Source organism: Mesoplodon densirostris, chromosome 2 (genome assembly GCF_025265405.1).
Source record: "Mesoplodon densirostris isolate mMesDen1 chromosome 2, mMesDen1 primary haplotype, whole genome shotgun sequence".
Lineage (NCBI taxonomy): Eukaryota > Metazoa > Chordata > Mammalia > Artiodactyla > Ziphiidae > Mesoplodon > Mesoplodon densirostris.
This window is the reverse complement of record NC_082662.1, coordinates 69,408,688-69,427,333: the sequence shown is the minus strand read 5'-3', so window position 1 is coordinate 69,427,333 and position 18,646 is coordinate 69,408,688. Positions and strand designations below refer to the sequence as shown.

Below are 18,646 nucleotides of genomic sequence, written 5' to 3'. Positions count from 1 at the left end.
TTTACACCCCATGATGCTCCTACAGCTCATAGTACCCCAACCCCATCTCATCCCAACAGGGACAGAGACAAGATTTCCAAACTGCTCACAAGTAAATACCACTAAAAACCCTGTCCTCTGTTTCTTCACCCGGAGATCTCCAAGGTCTATTCCAGACACAACAAACTTACAGACTGGAGCCTTCTAATAGTTGCTTCATCAGGCTCTGCTTGTTTGGGTCTCTGAATTCTTGGACTTCATTCTTCTAGAGTACTCCTCCTCTTCCAAATTCTTAAACTTATCAAGCCACCTTTTCCCCTATTTTGTAGACCCTTCACACTATGATCTTAGGCACACATTAAATGACTATAATAGACAATTTATAATCCAGTTTCTCCTCTCTATTTTTTCCCTTCTTTTATATAAAATAATTTTTCTTGACTGTATAAGAAATATATGCTCCTCATTGAATATTTAGACAACTTGAAAAAGTGAAAAGAAGAAAAATCTCCCATGGTCTCACTCCCCAAATATAACTGCCAAAAATACATTTTGTTTTGTTTCTTTGCAGCTTTTTTTTTCTACATATGATTTTCTGGTTTGGTTTTTGTTGGGAATCTGTCTGCTTTGATATTTCTCCTCTTTGGGTTTTTGTATTCTCATGTGAAAATGAGCTTGTTGGATTAGATAAATTCCAAGGTCATTTCCAACACTACCATTCTATGTTTTTGTCTTTGTTAGAGAACTTGGAGAATATTTGTGCTTGCAGTCTATTTTTGTACTGTAAAAGGAAGTGAGGATATTTAAGATGGTTAGGGACATTTGCAGTGAATGTTAGTTGGATTCCATCTGGGGTTTTGTGTTCAATGTTGGGCCATACCATGGAAATTGGAAGTCTTATGCACTGTGATGAGAATATAAAATTGGTGTAAACTTTCTAAAGGGCAAGTTGGTAATATAAGTCAAAAGTTTTAAAAGTTTTCAGGTCAGTGGATTTATCCTAAGGGGAGAAAATCATGTTTTAGTTACATAGATATTCACAACATTTTTAATGAAAGCAAAAAATTTAGTAAAAATGCATGACAATAGGAATAAACTCAATAAATTATAATATAGCAATACAAAGGAATAGTATGCGGTCATTAAAATGATGCATTGAAAGAAGACAGATAAAACCAAATACATACAGTGTGATTCCATTTACATAAAGTTCAAAAATATCTATGGCATTTTTTGCAGGGGGCAGTGAATAGAAGAGGGCACAGGGACGCTTCTGGGATTGTGGTTATGTTTTTTTTTTTTAACATCTTTATTACAGTATAATTGCTTTACAATGGTGTGTTAGTTTCTGCTTTATAACAAAGTGAATCAGCTATACATATACATATATCCCCATATCTCCTCCCTCTTGTGTCTCCCTCCCACCCTCCCTATCCCACCCCTCTAGGTGGTCACAAAGCACCGAGCTGATCTCCCTGTGCTATGCGGCTGCTTCCCACTAGCTATCTATTTTATATTTCTTAGTATATATAAGTCCATGCCACTCTCTCACTTCGTCCCAGCTCACCCTCCCCCCTCCCTGTGTCCTCAAGTCCATTCTCTACATCTGCGTCTTTATTCTTGTCCTGCCCCGAGGTTCTTCAGAACCATGGATTCTGGTTATGTTTAATCTCTTGATCTGCGTGTTGGTAAGATGCGTGCGTCCACTTAGTGAAAATTCATCAAGCTAAACACTTATGATCCAACTGCTTTTCTGTTTGGTTTCAGTTCAGTTACAAAAAAACCTTTAAAAATTAAATCATTTATTCAGTTTTACAGTCTTGGAAAGATGCCCATGATATCTTGTTAAGTATAAGAAGTAGGTTTCAAAATTGCATGCTCTCATTTTGATGAAAAACATATACTTAAAATATATATACGTAGAAAAAAATCTAAGAGGAATGTAAGTCAAAATCTTAATACTATTCACTCCCAGGCTTTGGGATTTTGGGTGATTTGTTGTTGTTGATACATATTTTCTGGAACGAAGATGTAATATTTTGTAAAAAGAAAAATCCTTAAATTAAACAAAAATTCTGGAGAAATTTTGGCTACATGTGTTCAAGAGACCTGATGGGGTGAAAAATGATGAAATTAGAATTTGTGCATTCATTCCATAAGTTAATATGGAGAATCCACACGAGCAATACAGTATTTCAGTATTGAGGACACAACGATAAGACAGTGCCCAGCTCTCAAGGAACATACAGCCTATAGAATAACAGAAGAAGCTGGATGTTCTTAATCAGATGAAAACATGACTCATAGGGAAGTTATACATGTCTTCAAATATTTGAATGGCTACAATGATGGAGAGGAAGCTGATTTGTTCTGTGCTGCTCTGCAGGGCAGGATTAAACAAAACAGTGGAAGTTTTGACAGAGCAGGTTTTGACTAGGTCTTAGGAAGACCTTCTTAAAGACAGTAGCTGTGCAACAGAAAGAGACCCTCTCACCTGCAGGGAGACCAAGCACATGCAGCCAGTTCTCTCCACTGGGGCTCAAGCCTAGGATAGCCCCTTCCAGTGATGTTGTGCAGCGTTGGAGTTAACATTTTTAATTTATTTTTATTTTTTGCCGTATGCGGACCTCTCACTGTTGTGGCCTCTCCCGTTGCGGAGCACAGGCTCCGGACATGCAGGCTCAGCGGCCTATGGCTCACAAGCCCAGCCGCTCCGCGGCATGTGGGATCTTCCCAGACCGGGGCATGAACCCGCGTCCCCTGCATCGGCAGGCGGACTCCCAACCACTGCGCCACCAGGGAAGCCCAGAGTTAACATTTTAATTTAGGGTTCTTCCTTCTTTGGAGAGGACTTGAAAACAAGGGCTCTAACCAGTTGTTTTTGTTCAATCTGAGATATTGGAGATGTAAACCTTTTCTTTCTTTCTTCCTTTTTCAAAAAAAATATTTATTTTATTTTATTTTTGGCTGCGTCGGGTCTTAGTTGCGGTGTCTGGGCCCTTAGTTGTGGTACATGGGCTCCAGAGTGCACAGGCTCAGTACCTGCGGCATGCAGGCTCAGTAGTTGTGGCGTGCGGGCTCTCTAGTTGTGCGGGGGCTTGAGGGAGTGGGCTCTGCAGTTGTGGCATGCAGGCTTAGTTGCCTCGCAGCATGTGGAGTCTTTTCCCCGACCAGGGATTGAACCCACGTCCCCTGCATTGGAAGGCAGACTCTTAACCACTGGACCACCAGGGAAGTCCCACAAACCTTTTCCAAGTTTGCATCCTCCTACCCCTATTTTCCCTGAGAACATAAAAAAAAAAAAAGTCCTGTAAAACTAGAAGGTAAATATGAGAGGTGTATGGGCAGATTCATCAAGGGAAGTTTTTCCCTCCTGGTGTTTCCTTGCCTGTTTACAAGCCCTGGACTGGTCCTTGGTCAACACCTCTTTGATCACATCATTCCTCAGTATCCAGGGCTTCTGTGATTTGGCCATTTCCTTTCTGTTCTTGGGCCAGGAGGGGCATACTCCTACCACTGTGATTGGTTCCTTACTTAAAATTTCCCTTCTTGGAGCCCCCCATCTCCCCAACCCTCTCCCAAACTTACGGGACCCCATCCATTCACTGAGGCTCCCCTTGGTTCTCAGCTTCTCCAAAAAGGGGCTCCCGACCATTCAGCCACTGTGCTTTCTTCATCCCCTCATCCCTGCTAACACTCACTGAATAGCTCCTTTGTGTACCTGTCCTGTATTGGTTCTAAAGTTTTCATAAGCATTAATTCTTGCTTCATCAAATAGATTATACGCTCCTTGAGGGGTGATGACATTAAAAATTAAAAAAAATCTCCCTTGTATTTACTGTAGTGATGATGCATAATTCAGCTTTTTCTTGTTCTCCTATCTTTTTTTTTTTTTTTTTTTTTTTTTTTTTTTGCAGTATGCGGGCCTCTCACTGTTGTGGCCTCTCCCGTTGCGGAGCACAGGCTCTGGACGCGCAGGCTCAGCGGCCATGGCTCACGGGCCCAGCCGCTCTGCGGCATGTGGGATCCTCCCGGACCGGGGCATGAACCCGTGTTCCCTTCATTGGCAGGCAGATTCTTAACCACTGCGCCACCAGGGAAGCCCTTTGCTCTCCTATCTTTAATGACAATTTAGCAACATATGAACTCCAGTCCATACTCCCTTCTCTGAAGGATGGTGACAGTCGGAATCAGTACAACCAATGGAATGATTTGCTAGCTCTTTGTTTTGTATTTTGCTTCCTGGCATCTATGCTAGCTACATAGTGGTGACTGGAACTTGATTCTGATACAGAAGCCACATGCTACCTTACCCAGCAAAAGCCATATTTGTTTTTGTCTTTGTTTGGTGGGAAGGGGCCAGGAAGACTTCGTGAAGAGTCCATATTGCTCTTTCAGGACCCATCCAGAGGAAGAATCTCTTAGTTATAGCTGGTTCTTAAAAATGGCCAAGCCTTATAGTTTTACTTAAAACCTCTGCTCTTATCATTATGACTCCAAAATGGTTATTAGTAGAAGACAGGTTAATACTGTTATTTCTGACACCGTGTCTTTATTTACCACAGCTGAGCTTGGGGAATGTGGGGACAATAACTTAATCTTAGCTCTCATCATCTTGCTTTCCCATTCATTCATTCATTCATTCATTCTAAAGACTTATATTGAACACCTACTAAGTGCCAGGTTTCTCACTGCTTAACATTCTCTTCCATTCTCAACAATAGATGTTGGAATGAGGGACAGTCTGGGGGCTTGCCTCCCCCAAGACCAAGCTGAGGACTTCCAAGAAAAACACAACTGTGCTCTGCATGCTGCTCTGCCCATGTCAGCTTCCCACGTGTTTACTCCAGGAGTTAGTCCAAGCAGGGAAATATATAATTGGACCAAATATGTTCCTTCCCCTTTAAAGTAAGGTCATTGGGCAAGTGTGTGGTGTGAACATGGTGATCAGCTTTCTGGTAGAAGACGTTCCTCGAGGTGTGGTAGGACCATCAGGAGTGCCCCAGAAAATATGGGAAGAAAATATCAGCTGGGTCACAGGAACCTGTCACATTAAAGCAAAATAGCCGCATTCGCTTACGAGGAAAGAGTCCTTCATTGCCTTGACCATCTGATGGTTTAAATATATTTCATATACAGCTAAAAAGGGACTTCCCTGGAGATGCAGTGGATAAGAATCCATCTACCAATGTAGGAAACATGGGTTCGATCCCTGGTCCGGGAAGATCCCACGTGTGGTGGAGCAACTAAGCCCGTGCGCCACAACTACTGAGCCCATGAGCCACAACTACTGAAACCCGCACGCCTAGATCCTGTGCTCTGCAACAAGAGAAGCCACCGCAGTGAGAAGCCCACGCACTACAATGAAGAGTAGCCCCTGCTCGCTACAACTAGAGAAAGCCTGCGTGCAGCAACGAGGACCCAATGCAGCCAAAAATAATAAATAAACAAATGAACATGTTTTTACAGCTAAAAAGGTGCTCTGAGACTCTCGGTCCTAGAGCTTGGAGCAAAATGAGAGGGAAATACTTTGGGAATGTTACATATAGGAAGGCCAAAGTCCAAAACAGTCACTGCTCCCTTAATCACTGGCTTGTTATTCTGCTTCGTTCCTCAAGGCTAAATATGGTCTCCCACAGTAAAAACTTGTTGTGTTGTTGTAAACAACTTCAGGAATGTGTCCACAAGAGGAAATGGCAGCCAATAGGCAGGCTTAAGCCAAAGGTCTAAGAGATACTTTCTCACCTCAACTCACCCTGATCCTAGCCAACCACATCTATTCTAGGTACAACCCCATTTAACAATCAATCCCTTAGGGAGTGTTTAATTTGAATGAACGACATCAGAAGCAGATACAGGAATTTAACCAATCTCTAAATATCTGTCATGGCTGCTGATGGGTTCCAATTGTAGGTTCCAATTAACTTCTGATTCCATCTTCATCCCCCTTTTATCAAGATATTCTCTTTCTTATTGGTTGTCTCCCCTAACTCAATATACAGTAGTTATACTGATGGCTAATGCTTGTTGAGTATTTACTAAGAGCACTGTGACACATGTTAACTCATTTCATTCTCACGTCAACCCTATGACCTTGGTACTATCGTTGCTTCCACATCACAGATGAGGAAACTGAGGAAGAGTGAGTGTAAGGATGTTGCCCAAGGTCACACAGCTAGGACATGGGAAAGCTGGGATTTGAACTCAAGTAGTTCATACTCTTAACTAGACTCTGTACTGTCTATTTATACAAATGTGCTTGACTCTCTTATATTTAAGATATATTTCACTTTGGAGCTTCCTTTTCCTTTAGATACTGTCCTAGGTCTTTTCTTTCTCTTAGAATTGAGTACATCTTCATTCCCTTACCTCTTAATCACCCCAAACCCACTGGCTTTACTTTCTTGTTTTCCACTGGAATTGCTCTTACCAAAGTTACCAATAGCTCTTTGGTTGTTAAATCCAACAGACAATTTTCATTACATTTTATTTAAACTTTCCTGGATGAAAACTCTCTCCTCCCTTGCCTTCTATGACACTATTTGCTCTTGTTTTCTGCTTTCCTCTCTTTCCTCCTTTGGCTCTGGCATGGGTGTTTCCAAGCCTTCAGATCTCAGCTTTCCTCTAGCCTCCCTCTACCGAAGCTCACTGGGTGATCCCTCCCACATACATGTCCTCACCTATGATTGATATCCTGGTGAATTCTACATCTCTTCCTATAGCCAGAACTTGTATTCTGGGTACCAGATCTCAAAAGCCTCTTGTTTAATGGACATTACCTCTGGATGTCCCATAAGCATCTCAGTCTTGAAATGTTTAGAACTGAACTCTTTATGGCTCCCCAAAACCCACTTCTACCCCACATTCCTTATCACCTTGAATGGCACCTCTGTCTACCCAGTGGTCTAAACCAGCCACTTGAGTCATGCTAATTCTTCTAATTCACCTGTACACACAATGGATCTTTAAATCCTGTTGATTCTATGTCCTACAATCTCTTGGATCTGTTTCCTCTTTTCCCTTTCAACTGCCTCTTTGTTCCTCACCTGTATGACCATCCAGATGGCCTGTGGACTGACCTCCCCACCGTAGCCTTGGCTCCCATTCCCTGCTGTCACGGTGCTCTTTCTGAAACCTGCATCGGATGACACGTGACTGAAGAAAAGCCCTGATGGCTCCTCATTGCTACAGGATTAAGTTCATATTTCTTAGCCTGGTCATGATCCAGACCTTGTCTTGTCTCCAGCTCTGCCTCACACTACTTCCCACCCCCTCACTTCTGGGGCTTCCTCTTACACACTTGTTCCCTCTCTGTGTGTGGGCACACCCCAGTCATCTTCCCACTTGCACTTGGCCAATTCCTTTTCTTCCTCAGGACTCAGCTCTGACTCTCCCCTCTCCACCCTCACGTCCCCACTTCATCTTTCTCTCCAACACCTATGCTTCTGCCATTGCATATACCAGCTGTACCATTTCTTTGTCCCCTCCCTACAACGTGAGCTCCTTGAGATTAGGGAGCCTTGTCTTTTATCTTTGTACACTGAAGTCTATCTCTTTGCTGACATATAGGAGAAACTCAAAAATGTACCAAATGAATTAATGAAAGTAACCCAAAAGAATATATACCCAATGGAAGAATTTAATATAGCAGCAAGAGAACAGATTTATCATTCGGGGAGTTAAGCAGCTCCCTTAAAGTCTATGTATCCTTTAGCTTAGGCCATTTTTTCCTCCACCTCCATACTCAGCCATCATTTGAGATCAATATGGAGTCAGGGTACTCCATCCAACCCATAAGAACACCCCAGAAGCACCGAGCTTCCTCAGATCCAACCAGCACCACATCCTCAGACATTTGCTAGTTGCAGCCCTTAGCCTTCTGAAATAGTTTTGGTAAAGCTCACAAAAAGGTGCCCACAATATGTCTTAGTAAAAGATGCAATGTATCAATATATTCTGAAATCAGTGTGCTTTGGGAGGGGTTCAGTAATGCTTCAGATATGAGGTCAAATTGTTTCCTTTTTTGAAGTTAATGTGGAATTGCACATAACTGGGAGAGACATAGCTGGGGCACTCAGAGGTCTTTTTCATTGATACCCATTTGATGTCTTATTATTTTGTCATTGTTTTCAGACATCAATAGCTAGATATACAGGAACAAAGTAAAATAGAAAATTGAGGTACTTATTCAAAGAATTATGGCAAACCCTTCCCTCATCTACCATATTCTCACAACCACACCTAGATTTTGGCCTCCTCACTATATATTTACATACCCTTCGATAGCATGAGCTTTGAAGTCTGAGAAATTTGGTCTGAGTCTTAACTCTGTCACTTACTAACTGTGCAACCTTAGGAAATTTACTTAACCTTTATGGACCTCCATTTCTTCATCTGTAAAATGGGGAAGTATATGAGTACAGACGACTGGTCTGATGATAAAATAAGATAATATGTATAAAGATGGCACAGTATATGGAACAAAATAAGTCCCCAGTATATGCCAGTTTTAATCTTTTTATGAGGTAAATAAAATAAACATTTTTGAGGTAGAGGATGGGAACTTTGGCTTAGTCAGTTGTCTTCACACTTCATTTCCTTGCGGCCATGTCTCTGTTGTACATGCTTCCAATTAAGAAAACAGTTCGCAACATGTCAACTGATTGGCTATTCAAACTTGGGGTGAATAGAGGACAAACATTATTTTTCCATTTAAAAGAAATTCAGAGAGGCTAGGAGGTGAGTGACCAAGATGGCAGAGTAGAAGGACCGTAAGGTCACCTCCTGTCATGAGCACACCAAAATCACAATCTGCAGAATGACCATTGTTGAAAAAGACTGAAACCTACTAGAAAAGATCCTCTACAGCTAAAGACATAAAGATGGAATCACAACAAGATAGGTAGGAGGGACAGACTAGAGATATAATCAAATCCCATTCTCGGGTGTGTGACCCACAAACTGGAGAATAATTATGTTATAGAGAGGCTAAGGGATTGGTCCAAGGGCACACAGAGCTGGGATACAAACATAAGATTTTGGGTGTTCTCTCATCTCCAGTGCTGGGTCTTGGGTCTGTAGCATCTGCCAGTGTCCAGTGATCATTCTTCATGGCTCTTGGAACAAGCAAAAGGGGCTTTCAGTGAGTCAAGCTTGGAGATGTGGCCTTGACTGAGTGAACAGGCTCAGTACCTAAAACTTCACCAGGTGACTCTGTTGGTGAATTAATGGCATTTCCAAAAAGAGCTCAACAAATGGGTAGGGAGACAATGAATGTGAGGCTGTGAGGTCGCCTTCACTTTACCTGGTAAAACTTACTCACTTATGCTCTTTTCTTTTTAGCAATAATTTGCCCTTCTGGATGACTTAACTCAGCAACATTCTTTTCTTTGAGGAAATAATTTTAAAAACACGGAGAAAAAAATCCCTTCTGCCATGTCATGCAGTGTTCCAAGTATTATTTAATGTCTTTTTGAACCTCACAGTTCTTTAAGCATAGTGAGCCCTTGATAAAGGTTTATTAATTTGGTCTGTATAAATGAAGAAAGGGTTTTGTTCTAGTCAAACATACTTAGAGCTTTTTGCAGTGAAAAGGTTTATGTAATTAAGTAGGTTCATAGTCAGCACACAATGCCTGCATTTCTCCAACGTTAGAAGATATCCCATTGTTTTGTAAATATATTTGAGATTGTCTTGGAAAGAGGCCCAGTGTGTCTCCTGTTACTTCCATTCTGAATGGCCTGGACTTTGAAAAACAGGTATTGGCCAGGGTGAGTGCCAAAGGGGCCCTTAGTAACTACACCCCTTCAGGGGAGAAAGAGCTGTGGCAATCACGTGGCTGTGTCTAGAGCAAGGATGATGTTTCACAGTTAGGGCAAGCCACAGGCTTTGGAGTCAGATGGAAACATTTCTCTATGTGAACTCAGCCTAGCTCATGAGCTGCCTGTTTTTTCTTCATGGTGGAAACTCAACCAAGTCTAGGCTGGGTTTTCTTAGCCTAATCCAATCATTTTTGATAACCCTGATAGTCCAGTTCTTTGTGTCCCCCTCCCCCTATTCTTATGTTAAATCCTAAAGTCTAATGTGATGGTATTACGAGGTGGAGCCTTTGGGAGGTGCGTGGGTCACGAGGGTGGAGACCCCATGAATAAGATTAGTGTCCTTATAAAAGAGGCCCCAGAGAGCTCTCTAGCCCCTTCCACCACGTGAGGGCACAGTGAGAAGATGGCTGTATAGGAACCAGGAATGCGTTCTCACCAGTCACTGAATCTGTCGGTGCTTTGATCTTAGACTTCCTGTCTCTAGAACAGTGAGAAATAAATTTCTGTTTTTTAGTCTATGGTATTTTGTTAGCCCAAATGGACTTAGACAAGCTCGAAGTTCAGTTTCCAAGTCAGGGCTGTCTCCCATCTGGAGGGTTTTCTTCACCCTTCCTTCAGTCCTGGTCTTCCCGGTGCTGTTGGTTCCCCGGGGTGTGTCCCCTCCACCTTCCATTCAGCCCCTTTTCTGGAGTCTCCTCCTGGTTCTCCAGATGCATTTCTCTTTGCCAGTTCTGACTAGCACCCAGACTTTCCTTTCAGGCATCCCTTGCACCATGAGGTACAGAGAAACGTTCAGAACTTTTCCAGGCCCACAGAAGCCCAGAGAAACAGGGACTTTTGGTAGATGCACCCCTTTCCCCAGCTGCTTCCTCACATTTGTGAGATTATTTGCTTTTTTAAAAAAATTAATTAATTAATTAATTTATTTATTTTTGGCTGCTTTGGGTCCTCGTTGCTGCGCTCGGGCTTTCTCTAGTTGCGGCGAGCAGGGGCTACTCTTCATTGCGGTGCACGGGCTTCTCATTGTGGTGGGTTCTCTTGTTGTGGAGCACAGGCTCTAGGCGCATGTGCTCAGTAGTTGTGGCACACGGGCTCAGTAGCTGTGGCACACAGGTTTAGTTGCTCTGCAGCATGTGGGATCTTCCTAGACCAGAGATTGATCCTGTGTCCCCTGCATTGGCAAGCAGATTCTTAACCACTGTGCCAACAGGGAAGTCCCGGTTATTTGCTTTTGAAAGGACAGGTGAAAACAAAGCACAAGGGACTTTTTCCCTACAAGATCTCCCAAACGCTAAGTCTGGGGTTTCATATAGCTGCCCAACAACACACCCCCAAATCCAATTAACCCTAGGGTTCTCATAGTGTTGTCCACAGACTCTGGTCCCCTATTTTCATTACAATACTAAGAGGTTATTTGCTTTTCACTGATGGTGGAAAAGCAATGGCTGTAAACCTGCGGTGCCAATCAAAGCCAATTATTCTAGTATTCTTCACCACCATGAACTCACAGAAAACAAAGAAAGAAAGAAAGAAAGAAAGAGAGAAAGAAAGAAAGAAAGAAAAAGAAAACAATGCCATTGTTACTTAAGAATGCTCTTGATGAAGCAATGAAAAAGTTTAATTTTGACCTTAAGTACATATTATTGTAATATTTTGTGAGACAAAATGGGAAGATGTGTAAGGCACTTCAGCACAGCCAGGTACATTTAATAGCTTTCTCAAGAAAAGCACTGTGTGATCGCTTGAGTTGTTGAACTAGCTGTTTTTTAGTTGAACACCATTTTTACCTTCTGAAAGACTGAATAACAGATAAAACTATGTGTTTTCAGACTTGAGTGTCTGGCAAACATTTTCTTGAAAAGTAATAAAGTGAGCCTGTCACTTCAAGGAAAACAACTGGCAGCATCTTTGCTAATGATAAAATCCAAGCTTTCAAGCCCTGGATCCATCATTTACTAGTAAATTACTTAACTCTCTGATGTCTTACTTGAAAAATAGGATGGCGATAATACTCCATAGAGCAGATACATTAAGTAAGATAACATTATAAAGCATTTTGTACAGTGCCTGCTGTGTAAGTGTTCAATAAACATTGGCTTCTATCATAGCTACATCAAGTTAAAACAATCAAATTTCATTTTCATTTGTAATTTGACCAAATACATGGGTCAATTCCACCAAAACTGTTTAACCTGATCTCCAAGGAAATACTCTCTAAAAATTAGATTTATTCATAGTTCTTTAATAACAGGGCAACTATGAAATGGCAATAGACCTTAATAAAATAATGACAGGCATTGAGATATTGGGTTTTAAGCAAAACTTCTCATTTCTTTAGTTTTCCTCCAGGAAATAAATAGGACTAGTTGTGCGGTGGTGAAAAAATGCACAGAATAACACAAAATATTATACAAGTACCTCCCAAAGCTTACTACTTAAAAGCGGTGGATCAGCACCAATGCCAAGGTACACAAGGCCCTCTGTGTTCCTGCTACACTGAAAGCTACAGCCATTGAATGATGTCTTGATCATTATGTCATTAGTCTCACACTTCTCCTGTAAAGTCAGATGATTTTCCAAACTGAAGAACTTCTACTAAGGCTTTGGATAGGAATTAATGGGAATTCAGGTTATGTTACATTTGGGGGATAGGCAGGCCATGAAAAGCAGAGAAGGGAAAAAGAAGCCAAAATAGATTGGATAATAGCAAGATAATGATCAAGAGATTTAAAAAAAGAAAAAAGGAAAGAAATGTCCCAGAAAAGGTTGTGAAAAACTTTAGGAGCCTGTTAATGGGATGTCACGAGGCCCTTTAAGATATTTTTGCATTTTCCAAATAATTTTCTGTTTTTGGCAACGATTGCGTCCCAGTCTTGTACATCAGCACAGTTCTTTGTTTTTTTTTTTAAATTTATCAATTAATTAATTCTTGGCTGCGTTGGGTCTTCATTGCTGTGTGCGGGCTTTCCCTAGTTGCGGCGAGCGGGGGCTACTCTTCGTTGTGGTGTGCGGGCTTCTCACTGCGGTGGCTTCTCTTGTTGTGGAGCATGGGCTCTAGGCACACAGGCTCAGTAGTTGTGGCTCGTGGGCTCTAGAGCACAGGCTCGGTAGTTGTGACGCATGAGCTTAGTTGCTCCGCGGCATGTGAGATCTTCCCGGACCAGGGCTCAAACCTGTGTCCCCTACCTTGGCAAGCGGATTCTTAACCACTGCGCCAGCAGGGAAGTCCCCAGCACAGTTCTTATATCTTGTTTTTGAACAACCATAGAACGCTTTTCAATCCTTTGATCACCAGACCCTATCCTGTGAGATCTCTTATCTGTTCTTTGGAAGGCATTTCTCTATAAATAGCTACTGAGCTGCCTTCTTCATGAACATAGAGGCAATAATTTTCACAACAACATTCAAAGGGCCAACTAGGTCCATCCTTGTCACTTTTCCCTTTGATCCACACGGTACACTTTCTCTGAACATTTTTCAACTCAGAGGGCAGTCAGTGCAATTATTTGTCCCCACTTAAAACTATTTTGCAAATGAGCAGGAAATAGCAGCAGCTTGGGATGGGGAGGATTTGTGTGGCTTGTCCTCTGTGAGAAGGCAGCAGCCACATGGCATAAGAAGCGTCTGGTTAGGTTCATAATTAACCTGAAAACCATCCTGCCAGAAGCAGCCTGTCAGTTCTGGTCCAGGAATTCCAATTGCTATTTCAGTTGTTACGGAAACTGACCACACTGCTTCCTAAAGAATTCATTATTTCAACAAATATTTGTTGTTCTAGTCATTCTGGGGCATCTAAATGAGTGATGCAGACACAGGGATGGAGAAGCACAGAGGAGGAAGGCTGGAGATCAGAGAAGACCGCACAGAGACCTAAGAATTAAACCTGACCTTGGGGCATGATTAGTCAAGGGAGAAGACATTTCAGGTGAGAGGACTGGCAAAAGCAGAGGAAAGTTCAAGAGATAATAATGGTGCAGGTGAGGTTGGGGCTGAAGACTCCTGTGTGGGAAAAGGGGAAGACACATTGAGGCCAGTAGGGAGAGAGCTTTGGAGGCCAAACTAAGGAGTTGGACCCTTCTGTGGGCAAAAGGGAACCAGGAGACTTTAAAACAGGATACTTTAGGAATATTAATATTATTATCTTAAGACTAACAGTGACAATGTCAACCTAGGTTCTGGCTAATACTACAACCCTACCTGTCTTGGTAGCTGTCAGAACAATAATTTGAAAAATGAAAAATTCAGCCATCTTCTCATATAGACAAAACCACACTTACTTTACTGAAATCAGCTGACTGTTGTTGATTAAAGCTCATCAAAACTGCTATGGGTGTGTCGACGACATCCCGAGTATTTTTATGAGCTTCAAATTGACCTGCAATAATACAGCCTCAGAATACCATCCTGCCATCTGTTGAGAAAGTACAGTTGATCCTTGAACAATGCGGGGCTTAGGGGTGCGAACCCTCCCTGCAATTGAAAATCCATGTATGACTTATAGCCAGCTCTCTGAATACTTGGTTCCTGCTGATACATGGTTCTGAATCCATGGATTTAACCAACCTGGACCGGGTAGTACTGTAGTATTTACTATTGAAAAAAATCAGCCTGTAAGTGGACCCGTGCAATTCAAACCCATGTTGTTCAAGGCGTAAGTATATTTAGAACGAAAGCCTTAATTTTCAAGCAGAATCCATCATTTTTCTTCTTATTGCTTTGTACATGGCCCAAACAGTAAGCTGAAATCTTTCTTTTCTAGAATAGTGACTGACTAACAAGTTGAAGTACAGGAGAGTCTGGTTGATATATAAAAAAGAAAAACTTTATTCAGAGCAGCAGTTTTTAGTGTGGTCTGTGGACCCTGGAGGGTCTTAAGGTTTGTCTGGTGCCAGACTTTTTTTTTTCTTGGCCGCACTGCATGGCATGTGGGATCTTAGTTCCCCAACCAAGGATCAAACCCGCATCCCCTGCATCAGAAGCACGGTATCTCAACCACTGGATCACCAGGGAAGTCCTGATGCCAGATTTTATATTGTGCTATTTCACCTTCTGAAGGGCACAGGGCTTAGTAACAGGTGAGCTGAGATCTTTAGGCTTGGTTAGATAGAAGCAATATTTGAAAATACACTCAAAATTCAAGTATGGTGCCAAACAATGGGTAAATCTGAAATAATATTATTCTTAGAGACAATAACAACCACCACAAAACATGCTGTACTATTTTAAAAAGCTTTTTTTTGGACCACATTATTAAAAACACAGATTGCTATGTGATAATAAAGCCTCATTCTTTGGATTCCTGAACTTCAAGTTTAAAGAGTCTCCCCTTTTCCTAATTTGGCCTATAAGATAAAAGCTGGACAGAAAGTATAATTTATTGTGTATACTCTAGATGCCAAGATAATTGATTAAAGTTTGTGTGGAAAGGGGAATTTTCTTTGAAATTATGATGGTGAGTTTCTTTTCAGTAAGGAGTAGGCATAATGTACTTTTACTTTCTGAAAAGAATGTAAACTAAGTGCGGCAATAGTCCATCCAGTTCCCAAGGCTAAGGTCAACTAGAGACAAGCAGGTCAGAAACAGAACTCAGTTGAGCTCAAGAATTCTCACTGCTTAGACACGCTGTTCACTTTAGCTAGACTTCGTCTTCCTCTCACCTCCCACTAATCTCTTCAGTCATCCATCTTTTCCTTTAGTTCCCTGCTTAAATGTCACTTTCACAGGGCCTTCCCTGATCACCCATTTTTACCCTGAACACTTCACCCTGCTTGTTCGCTGTTTCAGTTCTTTGTTTCCTTCCTACTGCTTTTCAAGGTTTGTGATAATAATTTGATTAGTTCTCCTTTTCCTCTAAGATGGAAACTCTCTGATCCCTGCTCACTGTACTGCCCAGCATGGGTCCAATATTCAGTAAGTAGTTGGTGGATGATTAAATGTGGTGGACCGTCTAGGGTGACAACCCACATAATTCAGTGGTGGGGTGAGGAGGGCCCGAAAATGGGGAACCACAGCCATAGGCCCTGGTCTCCTCTCTGCCACCAGTTGTTTGAATGACCTGCCTCAAACCCCTTAAATTCTCTGTGACTCAGTTTCTTCATCTGAAAATGAGGGAGGTTTACTGAGAGATTTCCAAGGAAGAATACTGACTTTAGGGTGCAAGATTCTAAGTATATCTGAGTATATTTCTAGGGTGCCGATAACCATTCTTTTTCCCACTCATTGAGGAGGCGTGGACCTTTTCATTATTTCTGAATATAAAAAGGTATTTTCTGAAAAATGTACAGTGTTAAGTGAGTGAATTAACTTTTCTATAGACTTGACTAGCTAGAGGGAAAAGCACTAAGTTTTGGGAGGTGATGTAACGATATTTTGTCCTATTCTATGTAATTTTACTGCTGTGCAACTACTCCCATTTATTCCCAAGAGAAAAACTGGAAATCTGGTTCTCATACTAATAAACTCTGTGACCTTGGACAAGTTGCTTAACCTTCTGAGGCTCACTTTTCTTGTCTGTGTACTAGATATGTAATAGGGATGGACCGCCAACCTATAAGATTGTGTAAGGATTAAAGGAGATAACTTGGAACATAATAGGTGCTCAGAAAATGCTGGTTAATCCGAAATGAATTTTATCCCACAATTTGTTTCCCAATGAGTTTCTTTGTACTAGGGCATAAAATAAACGAGATTGTTTTTGTTGTTAGCTGTATGAAATGCAGGGTATGGTTATTAAGGGATACTTGAATATGTGGTTACTGATGTACTTAGTTTAGGGAAGAGCAGGTCATTGTTCAAACAGAAAAGGTGTTAGATTTTAACAGACATAGGCATCCTTTTACCTGTGGGATTATAATGCATTTTATTATCATAGAGCTAAACTCAGGAGTTTGATATTCCTTAGAGTCCTGCTTTGTCTATGCTGAAAAGATACAAAGCCAAAGTAATATAAAACTGTATAAATGAAAGGAATGATCCGGAAGCCTCAGGGGTGTAATCTTGACTAAAAAAGGGCCAAGACTTCAAAACAGGTTGAGAAATGAGTAGTCTTTTTTCCTTACCACACTGTTATTATTAGCAATTACATTTGAAAATTTGAGGGCTGTTACTCACCAATCAGGAAGATAATTTTACACTTTCTCAAATCTTCCGTGAAACCTTTAAAATAAGAATAATTTAAGTTATACAGAAAGAAAAACTGTATTGAAACCCTGGTTTTATACTATATAGTATATAGTATTATATAGTATATAGTATTATATAGTATATAGTATAGTATAATATATGCTATCACATTATATATTATAGTATACAGTATTCTATATAATATATATAAAATAGATAGCATAGAGATAAAAGTCATGAAGGTGGTCAGTGAGAACTGAATCTTGGGAACCACTGCTTGAAGGCAAAGGAATGATTAGGGATTTTTGGCAAAGTGCAAAACTCTGCAGAGTTTGTGGAGCCCTAAAAGATTTCCAGTTGTCACGTGATGTAGTAGGTAATCACGAAGTGGTTCAGTTATATACACAATGCTACATTTTTGCAGGAATCCATTATTAGTTGAGTGAAAGGCCCAACCCTACCAGAGAGAGATAGAGACAGAGAGTGACAGAGAGAGAGAGAGAGAGAGAGAGAAGAGAGAGAGAGAGAGGGAATAGGGCATGAAGAATTGAGTTGGGGTAGAAGAAGAAGAAGACAAGGGGAAAAGAGCTGGAAACAGAGGAAAGAGGTGAATTTGGGGGTCTTTGGAACCATTTGGTTTTCACATGAAAGGATTTTTTGTTATTGTTCTCTGAAATCAAACAGGTGCTTCAGTCTCTTTACAGAGTAGCCCATGGTGACTGGAAAAGTCGAGTATTATCTGGAGCTTTCTGTTAAAGGCAGATAGATTGATGCTTTTAACATGTGGAGCCAAATGGTCATCTCATGTTCTCCATACTTCTAGTTTACTTCTTTCTTCTAGTTTAGTTTTATGAAGCTGAGCAACATTTAATGTATTTGCGATCTAGGAAAGTGGTTATTATTGTTAGTATTAGTATGGTTATCTTATTCCAGTTAAAAAAAATAGTTATTTTTTAAAAATTACTAGTTATTTTTAAAAATTAATGATGGTACATTCATAAAATGATAGTAAATTCATACAATGTGGTCATTACAAATTAAGTTTATAGAGAGTTTTTAATGACATGGGAACATGCTTATGTTTTGATAGGTACAAAATATTGGAGATAATGTTTGTATATACACATGTATTCTCAACTAGGTAGAAATAGGTATATAGACAATACACTGCAATAAAATAAAGCAGAATGTTACCCATGATTATTTAGAGGTCATAAGGTCTTAGATGGCTCTTATTTTCTACCTTAAAAAAATTTCCACACGAATGTGTGTTAATTTTATAACCAGGAAGAAAGGAAACTTTATTCAGCAATCAATCAATCCCCATCCAGTTGGGGCTGAGTTGATTATTTGCACTTGGCTCATGTTTATGTGCCTTTTCCTCATGAATCACCATTATGTCATTTGGTGACTGCAATTTTTACGCACTGCTCTTGCCATCATCATCAAATGACACTTTATCTACTACCTCATGCTCCTGGAGCAGCAGGATTAGAGCTGGGGTTATTTAGAAAGCCAATTCACTTACTTGTATATGCTCCCAGTCAATGTAAATATATTTCCACAGACCATAATTATAACAACAGTTATTTCAGAGTGGAAATGATAGAAGGTATTTTTTTCTAGGGCAATCATGAAACTTATCTTTTTTTGAACAAACTCAAATTCACATAATTTTATCTATTTTCAGTTCCATGTGTAGCTAATTATGGTTGGATTTTTTA

The 18,646-nt window shown here is 40.7% G+C and overlaps 1 protein-coding gene across 1 annotated transcript in view; it reads right to left on the bottom strand.

Moving 5' to 3' along the window:
- The window catches only part of AK5 (adenylate kinase 5), a 253,833-nt gene that overhangs the window by 43,828 nt on the left and 191,359 nt on the right, over positions 1 to 18,646 (bottom strand). Inside the window, exon 10 of the mRNA XM_060084682.1 lies at positions 16,911 to 16,955. Within this exon, the coding sequence (XP_059940665.1) occupies positions 16,911 to 16,955 (45 nt within the window). The remainder of the gene's footprint in view (positions 1 to 16,910; positions 16,956 to 18,646) is intronic.